The 25,905-nt window shown below is 44.7% G+C and overlaps 2 protein-coding genes across 2 annotated transcripts; both read left to right on the top strand.

The window, feature by feature from the left end:
• Positions 1-1,230: 1,230 nt before the first annotated feature.
• Positions 1,231-2,364, top strand: LOC130110581 (small integral membrane protein 30-like). The gene has a single exon (XM_056277731.1). It carries the CDS (start codon positions 1,315-1,317, stop codon positions 1,501-1,503), a length of 189 nt encoding a protein of 62 aa, XP_056133706.1. The 5' UTR covers positions 1,231-1,314; the 3' UTR covers positions 1,504-2,364.
• Positions 2,365-4,992: 2,628 nt separating this feature from the next.
• gpr85 (G protein-coupled receptor 85) lies at positions 4,993-6,260 on the top strand. Its single transcript, XM_056277818.1, has one exon. The coding sequence runs from the start codon at positions 4,993-4,995 to the stop codon at positions 6,124-6,126; it is 1,134 nt and encodes a 377-aa protein (XP_056133793.1). The 3' UTR covers positions 6,127-6,260.
• The last annotated feature ends 19,645 nt before the right edge of the window (positions 6,261-25,905 follow it).

Genomic DNA, 25,905 nt, shown 5'->3' on the forward strand with positions numbered 1-25,905 from the left:
ATCTTTGTGAGGGCCCCTCGTTCACTACAAAATATTGGCATATCTTGGCCACGGATCCGATCCTTACCCAACATTTTGAGGAGCCGCCTCTCTTTGTTTATAAAAGACCGGGGCGGCTCAGAGAGCAGGGTGATTGGCCAGGTACAACTGGGGAGAAAAAAAGGGGGGGGGGGAATCTAACCTGTGCGATAAATAGGTTAGAGCCAACATATTGCTCAATCCCAAACAGGCTCTCCGGACTCCCCTTAAACAGGGGAACTACCACTGTGGCAACTGTGCCCAATGCCATAATACTTGGAGAACTAATGACTTTAGACATCCTCGGATGGGGGGGGGGGATCCAGCAAGGAGAGTTATCACATGCAATACAAAAAAGAAAAAAAGAAAAGTGGTCTACCACATGTGTGAAATGCATATGTGATAAACTCTATTTTGGTAAAACTACCTGTGACCTCAAGCTAGCGAGCACAAAAGTTCCATAAGTGGTAAAGATATGAACTATCCTGCAGCCTGTCCCTTTAATAACCACTCACAGCCCATCTCCCCCCTTAGGTTGCAGGGCATGGAGCAGATTGGGCTTCATAGAGGGGTGATGTTCACAGGAGGTAATGCCAGACAGGGCTTTATCGGACCCACTCTTTAGGAACACTGCAACCACTGGGTCTGGGTGAGGATTTTGACATGAGTGTTTTGCTTTGACTAAATTATAATAGATTCTGTGTGTCCTATGTTATATGATGGCTATAGCTTGATGTTTACATAGCATTTATCTCTATTGTTATTTTGTTGTGAATATTGTAAATCATGTAAATTCGTTGCGCTGTTTCTTGACGCGTCTTTAACTTGTAGTCCACTATATCTAGGACTACAATTCCCTTGGTGTTTAGTCGCGCAAGTCCAACTGATTGACACACGTGTTCTGCATTAAGGCTAATCAAGTGACGTTCTCTCAGCCCTTTATGCTGCTGCATTCACTTGCAATCTGCTCATGCCTGGAAGGTCTCTGTCAGAAAGCTTGCAAATAAAAAAAATTGAGGATTTGAGCGGGCGGATGACTTTTTTTTCTTTTCATTCAGTCTGATTTTTTTTTAAACTTCAGCACCTGAGCGAAGTCTGTTACCGTGTGAGCGGTGAATTTTTCTCTACTACGAAGGATTAAAAAAAAAAGTACAGCGAATGAACCAGGAATCGCAGAGTGACGCGATTGGCTAAGAGAACCAGGAAATCCGGTCGCTCTGTCGCTATCGTCCTGACTTCTGACGCATGCGCTACAGCTTTCCGGCGCTCACCAGTAGCTAAACCGCAGAAGGTAACATGTCTCTCAAACTCGCACTCCCAGATGTTGCCGCGGCATGGATGGTGGTCCTCGTCTGTTTCGTCCCTCCGGCGGAGGCGTACGATTTCGGAGACGCCGTAGCTCTGTTGCTCGGGACGGCCATATCGATTGTGGGGTTTTGTGCCTTCCTGGGCTGGTACGCACGGAGACGAAATGGACACCTCTGAAATTTTTGAGTTTTTTCCTCCTCCAGGTCCTGGCCTGTAAACAACCCCCCCTCCTCCTCCTCCCCCTTCCTCCCTGCGTTCTGCTCACGATGATTTCCTTGAGGGAGCTACTGCCACAAGGTTTACGCCGACATGACTTTAAAGAATCGTGCCTTATTGGAAGCGAAAGCAACAACGCGGAAGTCACGAACCCTGCGGACTCCGACGCGAATAACAGGAACCGATCCTTTCTTTTTTTTGCAGAGTTGAGATTTCGAGGACCAAGCCGAAGAAGACTTCTCACCGTGCAGGCTGCTGCAGTTATTTGCTCTTTTAAGATTGCTTCTAATGCTTTATTGTTTTCCATGCTTGGAATGTGCACTGTGATTCCTTTGCAAAACGTAGCACATCGCCATTGTTACAAGCACAATAATAACCAGTGAGCTCCAACGCAGGTTGAGCTGTTGTTACCAATAAAGGAAAAAAACTGGTTTATCATTTGTAAACTTGTTGCTGTCCACGGTTCATGCTTGCATTAAACGCAACCCCATTGATATGGGATTACATGTGTTATCCCGAGTAAACCAATTTGCTTGAAAGGTCCTTATTTCATCTCGGGAGTAGATTAACTGCTGTTGTGGCCGGAGGTGTCAGTGGATCTGATTCCCCTCCCTCTGATGGGACATGACGCAAGCCTCTTTTGGCCTGAGACTGAATACCTTCTGTCAATAAATTGGGATTGTTAAGAGTTTTTAGCGTTTAAACATCTTCTGCCTGTTGTTTGTAGTCTGCTACCATCGGTATATTACATATTTGTTGTGAAATGTTCTGATCTGGATTTTAAGTGAACAAAGAACTGTTTCCTGAGTAAAAAACATAGATATATGCACGCACACAATTGAGAGATCCCTTTGCATAGTTTATGCACCTGCTGCCTTGTTTTGGCGATGTGGTAATTAAGGTTGGCGATTGTGTGCAATCTGCGCCCCTGTCACAACCGGATACAGCATTTGTTCAGTAAACATGGCCTACTCGAAACCACAGAAAGAGGTGTGGCACTTCAACTCAGTGTGTAGGCCTATAAGACATCATAAACACAATAATGGTCCAAAATTCAATGGGCAAAGGCTTGACATATATCCTGGATGATTGAATACATGGGCTCCAACCAACCTATAGCCTTTTTTAAGTATTAAAAATTCCATGCTATAGGCTCATAGAGCAGCCTCAGCCAGCTCAACACAACCTTCGTTTGTGCACTCCTGAGTATACATGGATGTCTTTTATGGCACGAATGAATCAGCATTCCCAAATCTCAGCTCATGGCCTTACGTTTCCCTATACCTACTTCGCAAATCAAGTCCCATGAATTTATCATGCTGCCCAGGCAGAATGAACAACAGTACACAAAGTGCTTGTCAATTATGCATACGCAACAGTCATTCTACCTCGCGTTGAACCGCTACCTGATTTAACCCTCCAGTTTCCAGTGTGCCATAATCAATATCCCTGTTGAATGAAACATGAATGTGGACACGAGGTTATGTAGGTCGCAATAAACCAACAGTGCTGGGTTTGGGTGTTGTTACGACTTTAACAAGGCATCTTGAGACAGACATTATTCTGCAGCCATACCCAGGGTGCAAACAAGCTGTATAGCCCCAGCCTTTAAGCCCATTTTAATGATGATAATTTGGCAAGGTCCAGACTGCATGAGAGCGGCTAAACCAGATGTACTCTGCTGATGCCGACTCTATGAGTGATGAGGGAAACGAGGGACGAGCGATGCTGCCCCCATTGAGCAGATGTTACCGTGAGAGTCGGGAGCTGCTGCTGCTGCTGCTGCAACAAGAGACGAGACGCGTCTTGGATCACAAACAGGCGCCTAGTGCGCATGCTCCGTCCGCTCCGTTTACTGTATATTCACAGTGGAGGAAAAAAAAAGGGCAGGCAACAAAACCCAAGCTTTTAAACAGCAAACTGACTCCTGCAATGTAAATAACCTCCAGGGGGAAACGAAATAGGATTATCAACAGGTAGGCTTTTGATTGATCTTTGCGGCTGCCCGCTTGGTTTCGGCCTCGTTCTTTGTATGTGGCTCCGATTCTAGCCAATTCATAGCGGGTACTACTTGGGAAATGAAACCCGTCTCGATAGGTTCGGCTACACCGCGCACGCTTTCATCCGGCGGTCTAGATCCGTTCGCGATGCCGCGACAGGAATCGCACCCTTCAATATAGACGACGGAAACGTGTCCTCGGATAATACGCGTACGATAAGTCGGTCCGGCAACGGGAGGATGCGTAAAAATACGCACGACAATGCTCGCGAAATACACCGATATAGCGCAGCGGTTGGTTTTGCCCATTAAAAACCATCGAGAGATTCGTCGCCCGACGTGAAGCTGAGTTGGAGTCAGTGAGTTTTCTGGTCGGTTTATCCCGTTTCGATGTCCGTCCAACGTACTACTATTTAGACGTTAATGGCAACAGCCCGACCTTAAAAGCAGTTTTGAGTGGAAATGCAGTTTCGTATCTGTCTCTGTGCGCCGTATTGGTGATCGCAGTTTTATATGACGCCATGTATGCAAAAGGTGAGCTCCTCCGAAAAGGTTAAGAGAGTCGATAAACGCCGTTAAGAAGAACACGGTTTTATTAACGTGAGACTCATGATCCGGTCAGTCAAGCGTTGAACAGCCCCCCCCCCCCAAAAAACATGGATGCTTTATTTCGTGCGCTCCCTCCGCTGATTTTCCACAATGCATGAAGGCAGGGTGAGTTTATTCGAGGCAGCCCTTGGTTTAGAAACCCTATAGCCATCATCTGTTCTGCAGGGTGTAGCCTGTGACCAACATCCCCCCTTTTTCTCTTTTGTGGCGGTTCATTTTCTTAACATCGTTTTTTTTTTGCAGCGTGACACAAAAAAAAATCAACATCGAATCTAAATCTTTTTTGTTTATCCATTTATTTGTACAATGACGCCTCGGTGCTGGCTTATCGCGGCGTTTTTTTTGTCCAGGCAATTTTTAAGCTCCATTGAAGAAAAGTCTGTTAATATAACAAGGATTAATGCATTAGTCTAATCGCTCGCTTTCGTTTTCTCCCCCACCTCTTTTCACCACAGTATAAGTATTCAAGCTGGGTGTCTGCACAGCTGTCTGCATGCCACTCTAAATGCATTGAGCGATCCATGAGAAAATGTAAGGAAGAAAAGAAAGAAAAAAATGGCATAGAAAGAAGGAAATTATTGCTTATCACAGTCTGGATATAGATTGCACCAGTGCAGTGGAAAAACAATGCAGCTGTTGTTAGTGACTGAATGCTGACGGGTGGACAATATTTTTTCAGGGATTCTTTTAGGTGTGATGAGACAAAGGAACAAAGGATGCCTTAGAAGAGAGGTTGCCTATACGCCTGGAAACCTCTTCAAAGCACACCGCCAAATGGATCTGTCGCCTCCCCCTGCCGCCTCCAGATCATGATACTTGGCTGAAGCTACTCCGCTATCTTTATGATCCCTCCTCCATCTATGGCGAACTATAGCCATGCAGGGGACCACACCATCTTGCAGAATGTCTCTCCTCTTGCCACGTTCCTCAAACTGACCTCTCTGGGATTCATCATTGGAGTCGGCGTGGTCGGGAACCTCCTGATCTCCATCCTGCTGGTCAAAGACAAGAGCCTGCACCGCGCACCCTACTACTTCCTGCTGGACCTGTGTGCCTCCGACATCCTGCGCTCTGCCATCTGTTTCCCCTTTGTCTTCACCTCTGTCAAGAATGGATCCACCTGGACCTATGGCACCCTTACCTGCAAAGTGATTGCCTTCCTGGGTGTGCTCTCCTGTTTCCATACAGCATTCATGCTGTTCTGCGTCAGCGTCACTCGCTACCTGGCCATTGCACATCACCGCTTCTATACGAAGAGGCTGACCTTCTGGACCTGTCTGGCCGTCATCTGCATGGTGTGGACGTTGTCAGTAGCCATGGCCTTCCCCCCAGTGCTGGACGTAGGGACATACTACTTTATCCGGGAGGAGGACCAGTGCACGTTCCAGCACCGCTCCTTCAGGGCCAACGACTCGCTGGGTTTCATGCTCCTGCTGGCGCTCATCCTCCTAGCCACACAGCTGGTTTACCTCAAGCTCATCTTCTTTGTTCATGACCGTCGGAAGATGAAGCCCGTCCAGTTTGTGCCGGCTGTCAGCCAGAACTGGACCTTCCACGGACCAGGCGCCAGCGGGCAGGCGGCAGCAAACTGGTTGGCTGGATTTGGGAGAGGCCCCACCCCACCGACCTTGCTGGGCATCCGGCAGAATAGCAACGCGGCGGGCCGCAGACGTCTGCTAGTGCTGGACGAGTTCAAAACAGAGAAGAGGATTAGTAGAATGTTCTACATCATGACGTTTTTCTTTCTGGCTCTATGGGGGCCCTATCTGGTTGCTTGCTACTGGCGGGTGTTTGCCAGGGGCCCCGTGGTCCCTGCGGGCTACCTGACAGCAGCCGTGTGGATGAGCTTCGCCCAGGCTGGGGTGAATCCCTTCATCTGCATCTTCTCCAACCGGGAGCTCCGGCGCTGCTTCAGCACCACGCTCCTCTACTGCAGAAAATCCAGGTTACCAAGGGAACCCTACTGCGTTATATGAAGGCTTTGCCCTGGGTTCCCCCCTCCCCACTTCTATCTCTCTATTTCCCTGATTGATCTTGATCTGGGCTTGATCCCATTGTACAGCGCACTCTCTCGTTCTCTCTCTCTCTCGTTCTCTTCATCCTCCGCTCCTCTCTTCCCCCCCCACCTTCTTCTTCTTCTCACCCTTCTTTTCTGAGGAAGAAGTTGAACTGTCAGTCACCTGGCTCCGTTGAGGTGACTGATTAGCGTAGGCGGAGGCTGAAGGGAATGGAGTACGCAGGAGGTCCGGATGTCCCTCTTGTGTTTATGTTCTAGTAAACAAACGCTGTGGAAAGGCCATGTCAATGAGGAGAAGCAAAAAGTTGAGAAAAAAAAAGGAAGAAGAAGAATCGTTGACAAAACAATGAAAACAAAGGACTGACCTCCCCCCCTTGCTTTTGGATATTTTGAAGATACGTAATTCTGTGAGGTATGAAATACATAAAAATATGAAGTGGAAAAAAAAGGGAAAAAACGAACATGAAGCAGAAATGATTACCTCTCGAGGAATCATTGGAGATGTTTTACATTTTAAGAGTTGCACTAAAAAGAAGATGTAAAGATGCTTTTTTTTTTCTTTGTTTTTTTTGGTCAACCGTTGCCAGTTGCATTGCAAGGACTACTTGTTTCCTTTTTTTTCTTCCCTCCAGAACTAAACAATGAATGCTTTAATTTGCAACAGACTTCACAACCGCTGTAAAGTAAAGCAAAGGTGACTGTTGGAATACGCCATCACAAGAGGATAAAAATGGTTTTAATGTAAGTGATCTCTTTTTTTTTCATTTCCTGGGCGGGGCTTAACGACGGGGGGTTTCCGATGTGTGGTTTTTGAAGTTGCAACTTAAAAACTAGAAATTATTTCTCGGTAGTTTTGCGATCCATATGTCCCCCAGTGTCCGGCATCATTATTTTCTTATCACCTTTTACAACAACAAAAAAAAAAGGAAAAAAAATGAAATGATGTTTGGATTGAAAAAAGAAAAAAATGTTGCTTTTGAGAACAACCTTGTGCTTAAAAAAAAGACAGTGAAGAACTAGTTCAATGTTTCATCATATCCATGTACCTAACAACTGACATATTGTTACAGTATTGCTAATGCCACTCCGGGTGTTCTTGCCTTAATGGTTATGATATTGTCATGTTTTTTGGTTGTTGGGTTATTTTCTTTATTTCGTTGTCCCCCTGAAATGTGTTTTTTTTGTTTGTTTTTTTTGGAGACACGAGGAGAGTCTTTTCTCATCAACGTGAGGTGCATGTCCATTTTAAAAGCTGGTCCACTCCCATGAGCATCACAGGCCATACACTGAGCGGCCCATTTTTATTCTGCAATGGTTTGCTACACCCCACACAGTGCTCAGAGCACAGGGAGTGTGTGTGTGTGTGTGTGTGTGTGTGTGTGTGTGCGTGCACGTGTGCATGCGCATTTGTGTGTTCGTGTGTGTGTGTGTACACGAGCAGTTGTGTGTGCTGTGTGAGTGCATGTGTGGTTGTGTGTGCATGTCAGTGGGTGGATGTGCGTGTATGCTGCAAGTGTTTGTGTGTGTGTGTGTGTGTGTATATGTGTGCGCGCACAGTATGAATCAGACAACAGTCACTTCAAGACCAGAGCCTTAGTATGAAATCTTGCACAATTTGTAAAAAATGTAAAAGGATAACAAAAAAAGAAGACATTTTAAGGCACACCGTCTTGTTTCTACTTTCCCTACATTTGCTCTCTACTGATTGTTTTCAAAAACTTACTTTTTTTCTCTTGTGGCCATTTTAATATTTATTATGTATTCTTTTTTGTATATTATAGATAGATTGTGTGTAAGTACGTGAGTCTTTCATTTTGAAGTCCCGAATGTGAGTACAGTTTCGGTTAGGATTGCATTTGCTGAAAGTTAACTGTGTAATCTGTTGCTTACATTTTTGAAAATAAAAATTTTCCATTTTGCAAAATTGTTCTTATCCCTGTCATTGGCAGAGGCCACGTGCTGATACTGAAAGCTGGGGAGCATCTCAGTCTGATGGCTGTAATAGTAAAGTAACTCACTGGGTACTTTTCCTGGTTATCTTCAGAGCTGATGTGGGCATGGGAGATGAAATGATGATTGATCTAGCTTTGGCAGATAACCTTGATAACATGCAAATTATTTATCCCTCTGTGAAGGTCATCAGGTTTACATTAATATGTATACCCCCACCCTGAAAAAAAAAATACCTTGCCTCATCTGGATTCAAAGGGCTTCATTTCAAAACACTGTATATTCATGTGAAAAAAAGAAAATTTTGCATTGAATGTTCACCATTTCCAATACAAAGCTGATTATAGCATCTAAAATTTTACCATTTTGGGGGCAAACGATTCAAAACTGACTTCATGAAGACCCCTTTACTAAGGTATACTTTAATTCATTTGTGCAGGAGATAGTGATGCCTTGTTTCAGTGCAGAATATCTTGTTAAAAAAAACAAAACACTGTTGCATTGTGTAACTATACAGACTGTTGTCACTGACTGGGTTTGACATGTGATGGGAAGTGTATTACTGGGCAGGCTCAAGCAATGCTCCCCTCGTGTCTTGGAGTTTTATTTCTCGGTGGAAGGAGCGTAACCACTGAGTTTGATATTTGCTCCATCAGTATAATTGTAGGGTGTTGACCTGCTGTCCACATTAGCCACATTGGTGTTTCAACAGAGGTTTGGGGTTTGCCCAAACCCAAAATTTGTGTTGTCCCATTCATGAACAGCTCCACAGAAACTCGTCTAGGTGACATATTTTTCCTGAGAATAACGACTCAAGGACTTTGTCCCAAAACACATTTTGTTTTCTGTATTAGAGACCAATGATGGTGTATGACTCATTCTGTCATATTACAGCTGTCTCCTGTTTCTAAGAGCGGGTCTCAGAATAATTTGTAAATTTAGACGCTAAAAGGTAATGTGCCTCACCTCGGTGCCAACAATCATGTCAGTGAGGATCGGCACCAACCTTCTCACCTTTAATAGTTCATCCCACTTTTGATTGAAATTTCTCATTTTTGTGTCTTGGAATCGATAATAATAGTTTTGATCTAAAACTAACATGGGGAGTAAAAGCTCAGACGAACACTGAACAGGTTGAACAAATCAAGTCACCTGTTAAATGTCAATGGAGCGGCTCATGGGTGTGGATCAGTGTGGCATCACAGGTTAAAGCTCTGAGACAAAGCTCTTGGTAACATGTGTTTGGTTAACAAAGACCCGAACAATGAACATGTACTCATTCTTAAGTTTACTCATCGATCCCTTTTTCAGTGAGTTTAACCACAGTGTGCTGGGAGAATGAATGTAGATATACATTATACTGTACATAGTGTATACATATACTGTATATAGACAGTATATATATATATGTGTGTGTGTGTGTGTGTGTGTACTGATAGTACTGTATACGTATGGTATATACTGTATATCTACATAATGTAATGTATATATACCATATATGTATACAGTATAGACATATATAGTATATCTACAGTATATCTACTGTATATGTAAACAGTATTTACAGTATATACACTGTCTACACTATATATACAGTATATACTTGATACATATATTTAATGGAGTATATACAGTATATATAGTGTATGTATACTGTATACCTTAAATACAGTATATAGACTGTATATGTGTATACAGTATATATACTGTGTATACTGGATACATATACAGTCTATATACTGTATATATACACTTGCCAGGGGAAAGGCTGGAATGAATAGTAGAAAATTAATAGCTGCCCATTCTAACTAATATCTGCTTTTAATTATTTATTTGAGCCTTTTGCTTTTGTGGAACGCTCTTCCCACTGTCCTGTCCCCCCCCCCCCACCATGGAAAAATAATTCAGTTAACTAATGACCTTAGCCCAGTTGCCTGAAAACACAAAATATGATGCTTGTAAACAACCCAGCCAAATTACAGCTCCGTGCTGTAGGTGCCGCTGATGAGAAATATCTTATTACCCTTTTCCATTATGAGGTTGCAATTACTGTTTTGGTTTTAAACATCGATCATCCCAATTCTGGATCCAGAAGGCCCAAGACACGCGTGTGAAAGGGGCTAGCCTCTATTAAGTGTTTACTTTATGCCATCATGTCGTAGGGAATGGAGAGCGGTGCAGAATAAATTGAGATCCAACACGGTTTTTGTCCAGTTTCTTCATATCGACCCCCGTTCGCCTCCTCTCCATTAAGACGTAGTGTCGCGATGTGTCGATTCGATGACTGAACAGGGCAGTTGTTTGGAAAAACAAGACGTGATATTCTGTGGGTTCCACTTTCAGAAATAAGGCTGAAGCCGGGCCACTTTGTGACCGCCTCTCATGTATATTTCAGCCCCATTCAGTGCATGGAGATCACAAAATCCTGTTGCCTCTGAACACTTGACACATTTCTTCACTTGACTGTCCCGACACCTCTCTCTGTCTCTCTCTCTCTCCATCCATGACTGGGGAAAAGATGACAGACAGGTGGTCCGGGCAAAATCTCTTCACTCTTGCAGACCTGCTCTGATATTGAACCATTTCCCAACTGAGGCTCCGTCTCTCCAGGGAAATATCGAGAAACATATCGTTTGCAATCAAAGCAATTAGGACGCTGTGGTCCACTGTATCATATCTGACTGGAAATGGGTCTTTGCACAGTGTTTGGATCATGGACGAAAGGAGATGTGCGTGGAATTTTTGATGCGCAATTATGGTATTCTGCTGGGGGGATTTTTTTTTTTCATTTCAAGATCAGAGGACTTCCTATCGGGTGTCGGCTGCCAACGCATAACAAGACCATCCCTAATTCAGTGTCACTGTCCTTGTATCCCAGTGGATTTGCGCAAACAATCTCTGTTTTCTAATGGAGTGCCAATGGGCTCGGAAATAAAAACAAGCATTTCACCCTGGCCCACATTTGCCGCGTGTAATTCGAGTAAATACCATCTGTTGTCTGAGAAACATTGGCTATTTTTTAAGGGGGGGGGCTTTTCCAATGCGAGCCTTTCTGCACTCTTAAGCACATTCTCTTTGTGTTATGTACGCCAAACCTTAATTAAAGTGCAGTAAGGGTCTGTGCCGAGGAGCACTCAGATATGGAAAACCGCTTTGAAGGGAATGGTGTGGACGACTCAATCCCCTGACAAGCTCCTCGGGAAACAGGAAGGACTGCAGTCTGCCATCGCATCACCCTGCATATTTATGTGATTGTGTCTTTGCTCGACTAGCTCTTGAAACGAGAACGATTCATTAGAAATGCTCCACATATCTGTCCCAACAGATTTCTCCTGGTTGTTTCAAATAACATTTCCTTACCATGTCATCACCGGAATGTTCCACAGCATATTTGAGATTGCTTTTTCTATTTAGGTGTGTTTTTTTATGTGTGTGTATGCATGTCATAAATGTGCGAGTGACTCACATACAAGCATCAAGGTACATGTGCCCACAAAGGTATGTGTGTGCGTGTGTGCGTGTGTGCGTGTGTGTGTGTGTGTGTGCGTGTGTGTGTGGGTGGTTTGTGGATTTCAGGTCGATGTTTGCCCTAACAGTGTCCCCATGGACCAGAACAGCTACTCCATTACATGGCTGTCATCAGAACATGCTGTGAAACCAAGCGGTCTCTTTGTTAAAACTGAACTGTTGACTACATGGACAAATGACAAAGAAGCACAAAGCTGCAGCAGTTTTTTCTTCTCTAATGGCCTCATGTAGTAGCTATATATATATATATATATATATATATATATATATATATATATATATATATATATGTATATATATATATATATATATATGTCAACTGATAATGGTTAAATGAATGGTAATGTGAGGATCAACTGCTTTGGCGTAGTGTAACTGTGCTGATGGCGTTTGCCTTTTATGCATGAATCTGTGTGTGTGTGTGTGCATGCATGTGTGTGTGTGTGGATGTGTGCGGGTGTTTGACACTTTGTCATGATCAGTTAAAAAATACAACAATCTTTTTAAGTCTTTTTTTCTGTTTTGTTGTTCTATTTTTTTCTACCGCTGTGATTTTAATTTTGCCCCGTTAGCCGTCCTTTTATAATCCATTGTTTCGCATTTGAATAAACGCCTGTCATTTCCCAAAGCTTTTAGGGAGAAAAAAAAAAAACAAGGCCAGTAGCTACGTCTAACACTAGAACATCTGGGACAATATTAGCGAATCCATTTAGCGACAAGCTGGTTCACTCCAATAAAACAATATGTCATTCTCCAGACTTCAACGCTCACGTGGGCAACAGTGGAGAAACCTGGAGGGGCGTGATTGGGAGGAACGGCCTCCCCGATCTGAACCCGAGCGGTGCCTTGTTATTGGACTTCTGTGCGACTCATGGATTGGCAATAACAAACACCATGTTTGAACATAAGGTAGTTCATAAGTGTACTTGGTACCAGAACACCTTAGGTTGAAGATCGATGCTAGACTTTGTGGTCGTATCATCAGATCTGCGGCCGTATGTTTTGGACACTCGGGTGAAAAGAGGAGCAGAGCTGTCAATTGAGGCGGCAACCCAAGAATCCGCTGGTGGACACCGGTGGTGAGGGAAGCTGTCAATCTGAAGAAGGAGGCATTTCAGACTTGGTTGGCCTAGGGGTCTCCTGAAGCAGCAGACAGGTACCGGGAGGCCAGAAGGGCTGCTGCTTCGGCGATGATGAAAGCAAAAACTCAGGTGTGGGAGGAGTTCAGCGAGGCTATGGAGGAGGACTTTCGGTTGGCCTCAAGGAAGTTCTGGCAAACCATCTGGCGACTCAGGAAGGGGAAGCAGGGCTTGACTCAGGCTGTGTTCAGCCAGGGAGGGGAACTGCTGACCCGGACTGGGGATGTTGTCGAGCGGTGGAAAGAACACTTTGAGGAGCTCCTTAACCTGACTAACACGTCCTCAGTGGAGGAGGTAGAGTCTGAAGACTCAGGGGAAGCCACATCCATATCCCTGGCAGAGGTCTCTGAGGTAGTTAAAAAGCTTCTCAGTGGCAAGGCGCCGGGTGTGGATGAGATTCGCCCTGAGATGCTGAAGGCTCTGGACATTGTTGGGCTGTCTTGGCTGACACGCTTCTTCAGTGTCGCGTGGAGGTCGGGGACAGTACCTGTGGAGTGGCAGACTGGGGTGTTGGTTCCCATATTCAAAAAGGGGGACCAGAGTGTGTGCTCCAATTATCGGGGCATCACATTGCTCAGCCTCCCTGGGAAAGTCTACTCTAGGGTGCTCGAAAGGAGGCTCCGACTGATTGTCGAACCTCAGATCCAGGAGGAACAATGCAGATTCTGTCCTGGCCGTGGAACAACGGACCAACTCTTTACCCTTGTGGAAGTGCTAAGGGGGGCATGGGAGTTTGACCAGCCAGTATACATGTGTTTTATGGACTTGGAGAAGGCTTACGACCATGTACCCCGGGGCACTCTGTCGGGGGTACTGCAGGAGTATGGGGTACTGAGGCAGTTGCTACAAGCCATCCAGTCCTTGTATAACCAAAGTGAGAGCTGTCTCTGCATTCTTGGCACAAAGTCAAACACATTTTCGGTGGGTGTCGGACTCCGCCAAGGTTGTCCCTTGTCTCCAATTCTGTTTGTGATATTCATGGACAGGATCTCAAGGCGCAGCCAAGGTGAGGAGTGTGTCCGTTTTGGGAACCTCAGAATTGCATCTCTGCTCTTCGCAGATGATGTGGTTTTGTTGGCTTCATCAGAACACGACCTCTGGCGTGCACTGGGGCGGTTTGCAGCTGAGTGTGAAATGGCTGGGATGAGAGTCAGCACCTCCAAGTTTGAGGCCATGGTTCTCTACCGGAAAATGGTGGATTGCTCCCTCCGGGTTGGGGATGAGTTGTTGCCTCAAGTGAAGGAGTTCAAGTATCTCGGGGTAGGATGGAGCGGGAGATTGACAGGCGGATTGGTGCAGCATCAGCAGTAATGTGGACGTTGTACTGGACTGTTGTGGTGAAGAAGGAGCTGAGCCGGGAGGCAAAGCTCTCAATTTACCAGTAAATCTTTGTTCCAATCCTCACCTATGGTCATGAGCTTTGGGTAGTGACCGAAAGAGATCGTGGATACAAGCGGCTGATATTAGTTTCTTCCGTAGGGTGTCTGGGCTCAGCCTTAGAGATAGGGTGAGGAGCTCGGACATCCATAGGCCATAGGGAGCTTGGAGTAGAGCTGCTGCTCCTTCGCATCGAAAGGAACCAGTTGAGATGGTTTGGGCATCTGATTAGGTGCCTGGGCACCTTCCTTTGAGGCTTACTGGGCACGGCCAACTGGGAGGAGACCCCGGGTAGACCCAGAATGTGCTGGAGGGACTACATGTCCAATCTGGCCTGGCAACGCCTTGGGATCCCCCAGGAGGAGCTGGAGGGTGTTGCTGGGGAGAGGGACGTCTGGAGTGCCCTACTTAGCTTGCTGCCACCGTGACCCGACCCCTGAAAAGCATCTGAAGATGAGATGAGAGATGGACGCGAAACAAGTTTTTGCCCCACCCCACCCCTTCAACTCAACTTGTGTGTCAAAATGTGATTTTCAAATCTGCGTTGCAATTGATGTGTCTGTCGCTGAAAGCCCAAACACAGAGTTACTCAGAAGAATCCATTCCTGCTTTTGTCCAAGTGTGTTTTACACACCACCATGCCGTCGCCTAATGATACTGTATGTGGTTGCGATAATGAGCAGGAGAGCTCAATTAAGATGGGTTAATAAGATGCAGGAGCAGAGCAAGTCCTATAAAACAGAGCATAATGATGATTTTTATTCCCTGGTGGGGAGGCCTTGGAAAAATGTTGCTGTATTTATTGTCTGACAAGTTGATAGCTATTATAGGCGAGGCGGGCCTCTGAATACCAACGATCAACAGGACGTCTGCTAAAATATTTGCAAGTGGATAGAGATGACTCCTCCATATGTTAGCTCAGCCCTCATGACTTCATTCCAACACCAACCTCCCCCCACCCCATCGCCCCTCCACCCCCCACCCATCGCCCACCACGCGGACGCCTCATAAAAAGAATATCCCCGCTTTAAATATTAACTGATTAAATTGCAGATAGAGCTTCAAAGGTTCCATCCTGCATATTTAAACAGCATCCCCCCCCCCCCACTGCTGTAGTGTGAGAGTCAGGTTTTTTTGCTTGCTGGAGATCAGGTTAATGTAGCAACTTCACATAGGAGAAGGAAGATTTAGATTTGCTAGCATCTCTTGCGTCACACCTGTGTGCGCTACAGGGTGTTCCTGCAGCATGCTGGGATTTCTCAAACGTGACGTGTGAAAGAAGTGTCACAGCTAGCGGTATATTTACGTATGGCGCTCCGTCTTTCTACCTGGTTTGTTTGCTTTCGAACCTGGCTGGCTTGTTGCGTAAACGTAGCTGTGAATAGCCACTGTGGGAAGTGGCGCTACATTGCAGAATACGTTGCAGTTTTTTGCTAAACTCTGCAAAAGCTGGCAGTGTTATGAGTCAGGTGCTGCTGCTAATAGCTTGTCGACCGCTCGTCAGTTCAAACTTGCCGGTCGTTGGTGCTGTGAAGATTACCCCTGATCGGGGGAGATAAGTAGGAATGACTGTTTGGTTTTTGCCGTTTGAATAGAGAAGATGTTACTGTGATGAACCTCAATTGGATTCTTAAACACCGTCTATATCATGATGGCCTGGCGGCCTGTCCAGGGTGTCTCCCCGCCTGCCGCCCAATGACTGCTGGGATAGGCTCCAGCATCCCCGTGACCCTGAGAGCAGGGTAAGCGGTTTGGATAATGGATGGCTCATGTAAAATTCCCTATGATAATCATGATGATAATAATGATATCTCCCATATCACCTAACACTACATGGCAGTACCAGGATGGAAACTTCCAGTAACCCTTTAAATTACTGGCCATTCACTACACAGAAATAACTAACTGATATATACAAGTAAAATAGATGTAATAGAACTATGATGAGTGGTAATTACTGCGCAATACATGAGTAAAATAGAGGCTTTTGTTTTTCTCTAATTTGCCTTCTTTGCATTATAATGTCACATTAAATATAACATACATCAAACACTGTATGGGTTTAAATTCACAAATTTCATTGTATCAAACAAGTATTGTGACTCCTTTGTGTCACAGGAACAAATAAACTTGAATCAAAAGTGAATACTAAATGTACTGCTATCCTTACCACGCTTATGTTACTGAGCAGGGCATTCAATATTTACCTTATATTCAAGTTTAACAGCTATAGATGCAGGATTCGATGTTGTACAATGTTACCATGCAATGTTGTGTACAAACACACAAGTCTATTGTGTATTACACAACAACCCCAAGTAGACTGGAGCTGCAGCTAGGTAGCCTATGTTTATGTTAAAGCATTATCTCACTGTAACATGCGGTTTCAACATCTGTGACTGGCGCTAATGTGGACCCGGGCTGTGGGTCAGGATGTAAGCTTATGTAGGTTTCATCTTTTCCTACTATTAAATCCTCCTCACTGTGGTGGGAGTCAAAACTAAACACGTACCCTGATCTGCTAAGACTTAAGGATGAGTGATGGAGACATGGACTGATCATGATTGGTGGACATGGCCTGGTTACCATTACAGCACGTATGCCATATTTGCAATATGCATAGTGAGAGCAAGAGAGAGCTAGGAGTAATCCTCTGACAAGGATTACCCATGTCTTGCATGCTAGATTAAAGAGTCCCATGATACCCGGCGTTCCATCCCAATCGGGATGGGGGAGCAATGTGCTGGATGACAAAATTATCAGCATCATCGTCTTTCGGCAGCGTCACCTGCTTGATAACGTGTGCGATTTTTGGGCGGGTTTTGCTCCGGGCCAGCCTCGCTGCACAGCACGATTGGGAAGGTTGGCCAATCCCAGTACAAGTGGTCCCTTGCTGTCCGTGTCTTTCTCTGTGAGTGTGCTGAGATTATCATCTTATCCACTAGGCGCATGCTGCTGCACAGATACACACAAACACAGACAAAGAGAGAAAGACACACACACATGCTCGCATAGTGTTTGAAATGAAGAGATCTGGAGTACCTACCTCGTCAGCAGAAATGAAAAGGAATATTTAGGTCACGTAAAAACTGAATAGGGTGGCATGATGATTGCGGTGGTTGGTGCTGCCTGACCGAAAAATGCATCCCCCCCCTCTCCAATTGTTCTGCTTAGCCCATTTGTTCTATTGTTAATGTGCCCAAATTGGATCAAGCCATAGCAGGATAAAACTGACAAAACAAGCAACATCTGCAAACAACATGTTTTCAATGGAAGGGACCAAGACATGCTGTTGCTGCTATATGGCTTATGGAGACTTTCTGAGTGTTGTGATCCTCAGCAAGGCGCCAAAGCCAACAACACTCATAAAACTGCCTTTGAAAAGAGCAAGCCGTCACATTAAAAGTCAAATATATTACATTCTTGTCCCACTTACAACGTATAATTAAAATCACATTTCTCTTCACAGCAGGGCACACCTGCAGCTGGAAGAGCAAAGGAAATACATTTTGGGGAGGTGAAAATTGAGTCATATTTGCGTCCATATCCAACATTGTGGGATTGTTTTGTTCTGCCTTGCATTTCTTTATTTTCCTTAAAAAAAAAACTTAACTCATTTCCTTAATCAGCTTCTTACTATGAGCCACAGGGTCCTATAAGAAAATACTATTATGCAGTAAAAGAAGGAAAAATTGAGGGTATTCCGGGTAGCGTGGCAGTCTATTCTGTTGCCTACCAACACAGGGCATGCTGGTTCAAATCCCTGTGTTACCTCCGGCTTGGTTGGGTGTCCCTACAGACACAATTGGCCGTGTCTGCAGGTGGGAAACTGGATGTGGGTATGTGTCCTGGTCGCTGCACTAGTGCCTCCTCTGGTCGGTCAGGGCACCTGTTCGGGGAAAGGGGGAACTGGGGAGAATAGCGTAATCCTCCCATGCGCTATGTCCCCGTGGTGAAACTCCTTACTGTCAGGTGAAGAGAAGTGGCTGGCAACTCCACATGTATCGGAGGAGGCATATGGTTGTCTGCAGCCCTTCCTGGATCGGCAGAGGGGGTGGAGCAGCGACCAGGACAGCTCAGAAAATAGGGTAATTGGCCAAGTACAATTGGGGATAAAAAAAGGGGGGGGAGAAAAGAAGGAACAATTGCACCATTCCAAATGAGAGATGTTTGAATTCTCACTAATTTGAGTTTGGTGGGACTGTGTTGGAGGAATGGATCAATACCAAAGTATCGGTACTCCAATCCTGATGGTTAGGTTTTGAGAATCAATCTTCATATTAAAAAAAAAGACTTTATATATATATATAGTATATATATATATATATATATAAATTTTTTTAAAATTAAATTAAATTAATTTTTTTATTGTTGTTTAGCATAGGGACTACTTTTCCTTCCACCATCTCGCTTCGCTCTCCAAAGGCAGTGACAAAAGAAGACTTTTTCAAGTATTGGTATCGGCATCAGGATACTAGCTTTGGTATTACTTGGTATCAGCTCGAAAAGAAAATCTGTGGTATCGCCCATCCCTAGTAACTCAAGTGTCACATAATGTAGCAGTCATAACTAGAGAGAAGCCTACGCCAGATATGCCTTCAAAACACTCCCGCCAGACAGTTCCCGATAAACACATCTTTGATATTCAAACAAAGTCGACTATAAATGTGCAAACATTACAGAACAAAAGAAACGTTGCAAACACAACGTTAATAACAGTATAGCTAGAAAAACGAAAGCCGGTGAGTAGCTTGGAGTTATTTTAACTTGAGCGTTTTAGGTTTGCCCAACTTAACGCTTAACAGTAAAAAGGGGTGCGATTTAAGACACCCCGTGTCTTAAATCGCACCCCTTAAATCGCACATGTTGTTGCTTTACAGCGGAGAAGCGACTCATTCTGCCTGCAGCTCTGCAGATTAGCAGTGCACAATACTAAACAGTTTCAAGGATATAGCTTTGTCTCAGCCAGCCAGTCTGACCCCCAGTGTTGGGGTGAAAATACACACACACACACACACACACACACACACACACACACACACACACACACACACACACAGTAGCTGCACTAACTCCCATCTACTTTTTGCCTTGTACTAACTCCCCACTCGGTGACCTGTTGCCAGCATTACCTGCAGGACACTGCCTGTCACTATCTGACCATCTGTCAATCATTAAGTGATCAGGCCACGCCCACACAGCCCTGAGCATCCAGATTAGTTCTTTCTCCTGAGCATGTTCGGTTATGGTTCACCATCTCCCCCCATCATTCTAGCTTTAGTTAATGCCTTTAAATCACACATCTCTAATTTCATAGTCATTCATATTATGTGAAATTGAGTTTTCAGGGGCTTTAACCGCGGTTCGCCCTCGTCTGTTGCCGCGGCTGTTTTCGCAGAATCCTTTCCGATACTTGGAAAATTGGACCGAGAGAAGAAATGTTCCAGCTTTGATTTTGTGGCGTAAAGATTCGTGATGTTGATTTGAATAATGGCACTTGCTTGTCTTGTAGTGATTGGGGAAAGTGTTTAGGGGTGTTTATGCGTGTGTTTGGTTCCCACTAATTAGACAATTAATTAAATTAATTAGTTTTGTGGCGAATCCAGAGCAGTTTATTCCTTTAGCTTCTCGTGTTCCAGTCTGTTCAGCACATTCTGTCCGCTCTCGCTCTCTCTCTCTCTCTCTCCCTCCCTCCTTATTTTTGGAAACATCTCATTCTCGTGAGTCAGGCCTATCATGCTCACAAAGGCTCGGTCTAGCGGGCTCTCGTCTCCCCTCTGCTCATCTCTATGCTGTTTATGATATTAGATGAGAGGAGAGCCGAGCAAGAGGAACACGACTAGGAGCACAGAGCCACGGCTCATACCATCCCACCTACGCACCCAGACCCCCCCCTACACACACACACACACACACACACACACAGAAAAAGTAGGAGTGACAGACAAAAAAAAAAGAGGGACAGAAGCAGTAATTATGGCTTTGTGGATTTACATTTCACTCTGCTTATTGCACAAGATGACAGGTGATGGAAGACAACACTAATTGCGACGGATGCGGTTGCTTCTAAAGTAGTTGGTGCAATGATGGACAACAGGCAGCAAATTCTCCTACCTGAGACTCTCAAAAACATTTGGATTTTATGCTCCATTTGCGGCTATATGGGGGGAAAACAATCAACGTGACGCTGTAACCACATTTTTTGACATCCATCATCATGCATCCTGCGGCGCTGTTGTTAATGTTGATGGATCGCACCTAATTTGATTGATGGTCACGTCCTTGGAAACTTTTTTTTACACTTGTCATCCCTTCTTTCAACCCAAAAGCATGTAGAAACCAAGAGTAGCTGAGAATGACAACTCTCCACATTTCCAAATCCCAATTTTTTGACCCCCCCCTCCTTTTTTGTAACAGGAGAAACTATTTGCAGTCAAATCCTGCCTCTTGCACAGAACTGAAACGAAACTATCTGCCATTATTGGAGGGACTTTTCTGAAAGTGCTGAGTTGCATTTTGTGCGAAGCGGGTGAATTTCGTTCCAACTCATATTTATCACCGCTTGATCCCCAATGGCGGCGTCACCTTTCCACTCCAGTCAGATCTGTAGAGTCACTCTTCATTTTACAATGAAGACTGAAAAGTCATCTCGCAAATAAAAACCTTCACATTACCCTTTGTTGACTGATATGCCGTCTCCTCTCCCATTCACCCTGCTAGCTCGCTTAAAAAAATCAGACAGTAATCGCTTTCTGTTTCCTCTTCGTTGCTTTTTCTGTGTAGTTTAAAGCAAGCCATTTGATTCCGGCATTGTTAATGTTAACGAACTGTGTGTGGGGAAACAGGACGCTTCATCATTTGCGCTAACCATAGAGCTAACCTGCCGCAGCAAATCAAACATCTTCTGCACAGATCTAAAAACACATAATGAGACACTTTTTTCCGTTGTTGGATGAGGATTTAATTTGCCCACTGGCAACGCTAGAGCGTTAAACCAATATCTGAATGTGTTCATTATTTTGCAGCAATTCTGCAGCCGTGGCTGCGCAGTCATTGTTGCTGTTGCTCGCAACATCTTGGCAGACAGAATGAGCTTAAGTGAGCAGCCATTTTCCCATGTTTTTTTTTCTTTTCGTTATATTTTCTACTGACCCCTCTCTGCACGCATCACCATTAAAAGCACTATGACTGACTGACTTCATCTGTCAGTGGCACTAAAGCTGTACTGCATCATCTTAGCAGGAGGAAAGAAACAACAACCTATAGGAAAATCATGTTATGTTTAGAACTGCTTTCCAGTCAATTCAGGTATACCCAAACTTAAGACTATGAAACAGAAGTTAACCAAGAACATGTCTTGAAGATGCTTCTTTGTGTGGTAAAAACGGTCAATAAAGAGAAAAAATGTGTTTATTACGTAGCTTCTGTAATGCTGTTCTGTTTTCTATTGAAAGAATTGCTATGTTTTACTCCTAAGAGGCTAAATTTAGCACACACATATATCATAGCTTTAATTTTTAACATTCCGGAAATTCAAGTTATTTGCATGACTGATAACAACTGGGGATTTTGCACAACTTCTTGCACATAATGTAATCTAGAAGCACGGCTATGTTGTATGCTTTATTTATTGGCTTACTTCTGAAATCATATATGCCCTATTTGCGTGACATGTAAACAACTATATCAACTGATTTATCACAGATGGTGGAGGCGGCACTTCCAGCAATGCTGGATATAGTACCCCACGTTTACTGCAAAGATGCAGACGAATTCGGCGTGCACTGGGCAGCCACTGGTGCGCGTATGGAGAGCAGAGCAATGACACAGTCCTGCAACAAAAGAAGGGCCCCGAGCAAAGCACCAGAGAGCCATCATCATTACTCATCAACAACAGCACATGGCCCCTTAAAACACAGCACTGTGAAAGCAAGTTGCCTTCTGAATCACTGCAGCTACCGCTACAGCCACGAGAACCCAGCTCTCTGCAGGCGAAATGGTTTAAGAGACCTCAGATTATGCAGCAGCAATCTTGCCAACCAGATAAATCACGGCCCTTTTGCGGCGCAGGCTGCGGTCGCGTACATGATATGTCCATGAGCGGGAATTCATAGATGTCATGACGTTCAGTGGATATTGACTTCACCACATGCTCCCTTGAAAGAGCTATTGCACCCTTGTGGGATTCGATACACCATGCACAGCACAATTGTACTACATTCTCAAGTATAATAGGCCCTTCGGTGGCTACCACTGAGTTGTACAAATAGTCTTTAAAAAAGAAAAAAAAACTAATTCAATTTCGATGTCACTGCGAACAGTGTGCTTAAATGAAATAATCCACACGGGGATACAAAGGCTGATAGGAGCTGCCATATATTATCTGCTGCGCCACCCAAGATTAACTTTCATTTATCAAGATGACTGTAAAGTTTTAGGCACAATAAGTCTCAAATCTCATTCCGTGTAGCTCAGATTTACATTTAACGAAGTCATCCTCCAGCTCGTCCCTCAGCCCCATGTTATGCCTTTATTGTTTTTCTGCAGGATCCACATCCATCCACATCTGCCCTAAAAAATGCAAGGTCTCTTTTTGAATTATTCAGTTATATGTCAATAATGTTCCTTGATGTGAGAAAGATAAAGTTTGAGTTTTGTTTGTTTGTTTTTTTTGGTTTTCCTAATTGTTCTGTCATTGAGAGAGAGAGACAGCGAGAGAGAGAGAGAGAGAGAAAGAAAGAGACAGAGTGAGAGCAAGAGAGACAGACAGAGAGAAAGGGAGCGAGAGAGAGACAGCGAGAGAGAGACAGCGAGAGAGAGCGAGAAAGAGACAGAGTGACAGAGCGAGAGAGAGAGAGAGCGAGAGAAAGACAGAGAAAGAGAAAGAAAGAGTGAGAGAGACAGAGAGCGAGAGAGAGAAAGCGAGAGAAAGACAGACAGAGAGAGAGAGAGAAAGAAAGAGACAGACAGACAGACAGACAGACAGACAGACAGACAGACAGACAGAGAGAGAGGGGGGGAAAGTTGCATGAAGAAACAAAAAGTCATGATCTGTGAATATCTTGGGAGGCCAGTTCGGGGAAGATCAAAGGGGCTGTGTCTCTCCTCCTCTCTCCTTGGTACCACAGTCTCTTGAGTCCAACAAGGGTCCTCAGGAGAAGATGTTTCACTACATAAAAACCTTCATTTCAGTAACAGTGATGAAGAAGACTTAAGTAAAGCATCGCTCCACCACGACCGTCCACTGTTTCGTAGAGACAGGAAAAATATGGAAACTACATGAAGGTAGGTGATTTGAGGAGGGCTACTCTGTGTCTGTAGTTGTATTCATGCAGAATGATGTGTGTGTGTGTGTGTGTGTGTGTGTGTGTGTGTGTGTGTATATATATATATATATATATATCCAAAGAAATGTATAAAATATAAGAAATGTCTCCTCGGTGGAGTGTTAGTTTTCAGTGTAACTGACATTTATTGATGTTCGGTAAGCATTGTGAGCACAGACAACGATCAAGTACGAGAATTTTTTTCCAAGTAAGCAGGAAATTTCACGTTTACAATTGTATTATCCTGGCGCCCGGGTAGCATAGCAGTCTATTCCGTTGCCTACCAACATGGGGATCACGGGTTTGAATCCATGTGTTACCTCCGGCTTGGTCGGGCGTCCCTACAGACACAACTGGCCGTGTCTGCGGGTGGGAAGCCAATGTGGGTATGTGCCCTAGTCACTGCACTAGCGCCTCCTCTGGTCTGTCGGGGCGCCTGTTCGGGGGGGAGGGGGAACTGGGAGGAATAGTGTGATCCTCCCACACGCTACGTTCCCCTGGGGAAACTCCTCACTGTCAGGTGAAAGGAAGCGGCTGGCGACTCCACATGTATCGGAGGAGGCATGTGGTAGTCTGCAGCCCTCCCCAGATGGGCAGAGGGGGTGGAGCAGTGACCAGGACAGCTCAGAAAATAGGGCTTGGAAGAGAGGGGTAATTGGCCAAGTACAATTGGGGAGAAAAAGAGGGAAAAATCCAAAAAAAAAATGTTTTATTCCCAGACGCAAAAAAAAATAAAAATAAAAACACGGCGCAATATGATGGCAACAGAGGAAAGACTGTGTGTGTGTGTGTGTGTGTGTGTGTGTGTGTGTGTGTGTGTGTGTGTGTGCGCGCGTGCAAGCGCACTTGTGTGTGCATGAGGACCTCCAACTTAAACTCATTTCAGCAACTCCTGGGGTCCCAGACTTGGTGGGTAAGAATCAGACAGGACATGTTGTTGCTTTACAGCGGAGAAGCGACTCATTCTGCCTGCAGCTCTGCAGATTAGCAGTGCACAACACTAAACAGTTTCAAGGATATAGCTTTGTCTCAGCCAGCCAGTCTGACCCCCAGTGTTGGGGTGAAAATACTTTGCAGCAACAAAGACCTCAGAATGGCTGCGTGACGTTATCGGGATAACACCCGAAAATGTATTATTATTCCGATCACTGGTGCAATTACAAGGTGGCTAGGTACAACTTATCACAAAGTGTAATTATACACATCATTGTAATAAAACGTGGCCAAATGGGTGTCACGCGTTACATAACAGTTACTGTAATGCCGGTTAAGGTTAAGTTCATGACGGTGAAGAGGATGCACTCTGCTTGAACAGTTTTGACTTTCTAGCACTTACACAGTCAAACAGCATGGGGACATTTTCAGCTGCACAACGCTTAACCAGCATATCACTGAGCCGCTACCCAAACAGTGTAATCTCTGTTAGAGACCCACTTTCTGCATGGCTGTCAGGACCTGCCATACACGCAAGCATATGTTCATTATTCTGTTATGACTTTTTTTTCCCCTCCCTTTTTCTCCCCAGTTGTATCCGGCCAATTACCCCACTCTTCTGAGCCGTTCCGGTCGCTGCTCCGCCCCCTCTGCCCATCCGGGGAGGGCTGCAGACTACCACATCTCCTCTGATACACGTGGAGTCGCCAGCCACTTCTTTTCACCTGACAGTGAGGAGTTTCGCCAGGGGGACGTAGTGTGTGGGAGGATCATGCTTTTCCCCCCAGTCCCCACCCCCCCGAACAGGCGCCCCGACTGACCAGAGGAGGCGCTAGTGCAGCAACCAGGACACATACCCACATCCGGCTTCCCACCCGCAGAGACGGCCAATTGTGGCTGTAGGGACGCCCGACCAAGCCGGAGGTAACACGGGGATTTGAACCAGCGATCCCCGTTTTGGTAAGGCAACGGAATAGACCGCTACGCTACCCGGACGCCCCAGTCTTTTTTTTTTTATTTTTTTTAATCTTTTATTTTGAAATGTTTGGGTCATATGGGAGATCTCAAATCGACTGTTCGTTGCATGTGTACATTAGTTCATAGTATAGTGACCATAAACTGAACTGAATTGTATTGAATTTGTCCAATCACTATGGACGGACTCCTGTCACAACAGGAAGAACTAAGTGATAAAAAATGTCTGTTTATTTTTTCACATTGTTTACTGATCGAGCTATCAAGCTTGCAATCTTAAATAGTCCATGTTATTTTGCAGTAAAATGCATACTCATTTTCAGAATGGATGGATTGTGTTAGCTATTGGTAATTAGATGCATTAGGTACAGTGTAATATAACATTAGATGATATCTCCTCTTGCACCCGTCACACTTGCCTTTGAAAAAAATGTTCGCATGACACATTTTGTGTTTACATGCCAGGTTTGTCTTTTTATTTTTGTGAAAACCATTTATTTTATGCAAATG

Source organism: Lampris incognitus, chromosome 3 (genome assembly GCF_029633865.1).
Source record: "Lampris incognitus isolate fLamInc1 chromosome 3, fLamInc1.hap2, whole genome shotgun sequence".
In the NCBI taxonomy this organism is placed as follows: domain Eukaryota; kingdom Metazoa; phylum Chordata; class Actinopteri; order Lampriformes; family Lampridae; genus Lampris; species Lampris incognitus.

Excerpts from the sequence above, each read along its gene's own strand:
- LOC130110581 (XM_056277731.1), top strand. The coding sequence starts at position 1,315 with ATGTCTCTCAAACTCGCACTCCCAGATGTTGCCGCGGCATGGATGGTG.
- gpr85 (XM_056277818.1), top strand. The coding sequence starts at position 4,993 with ATGATCCCTCCTCCATCTATGGCGAACTATAGCCATGCAGGGGACCAC.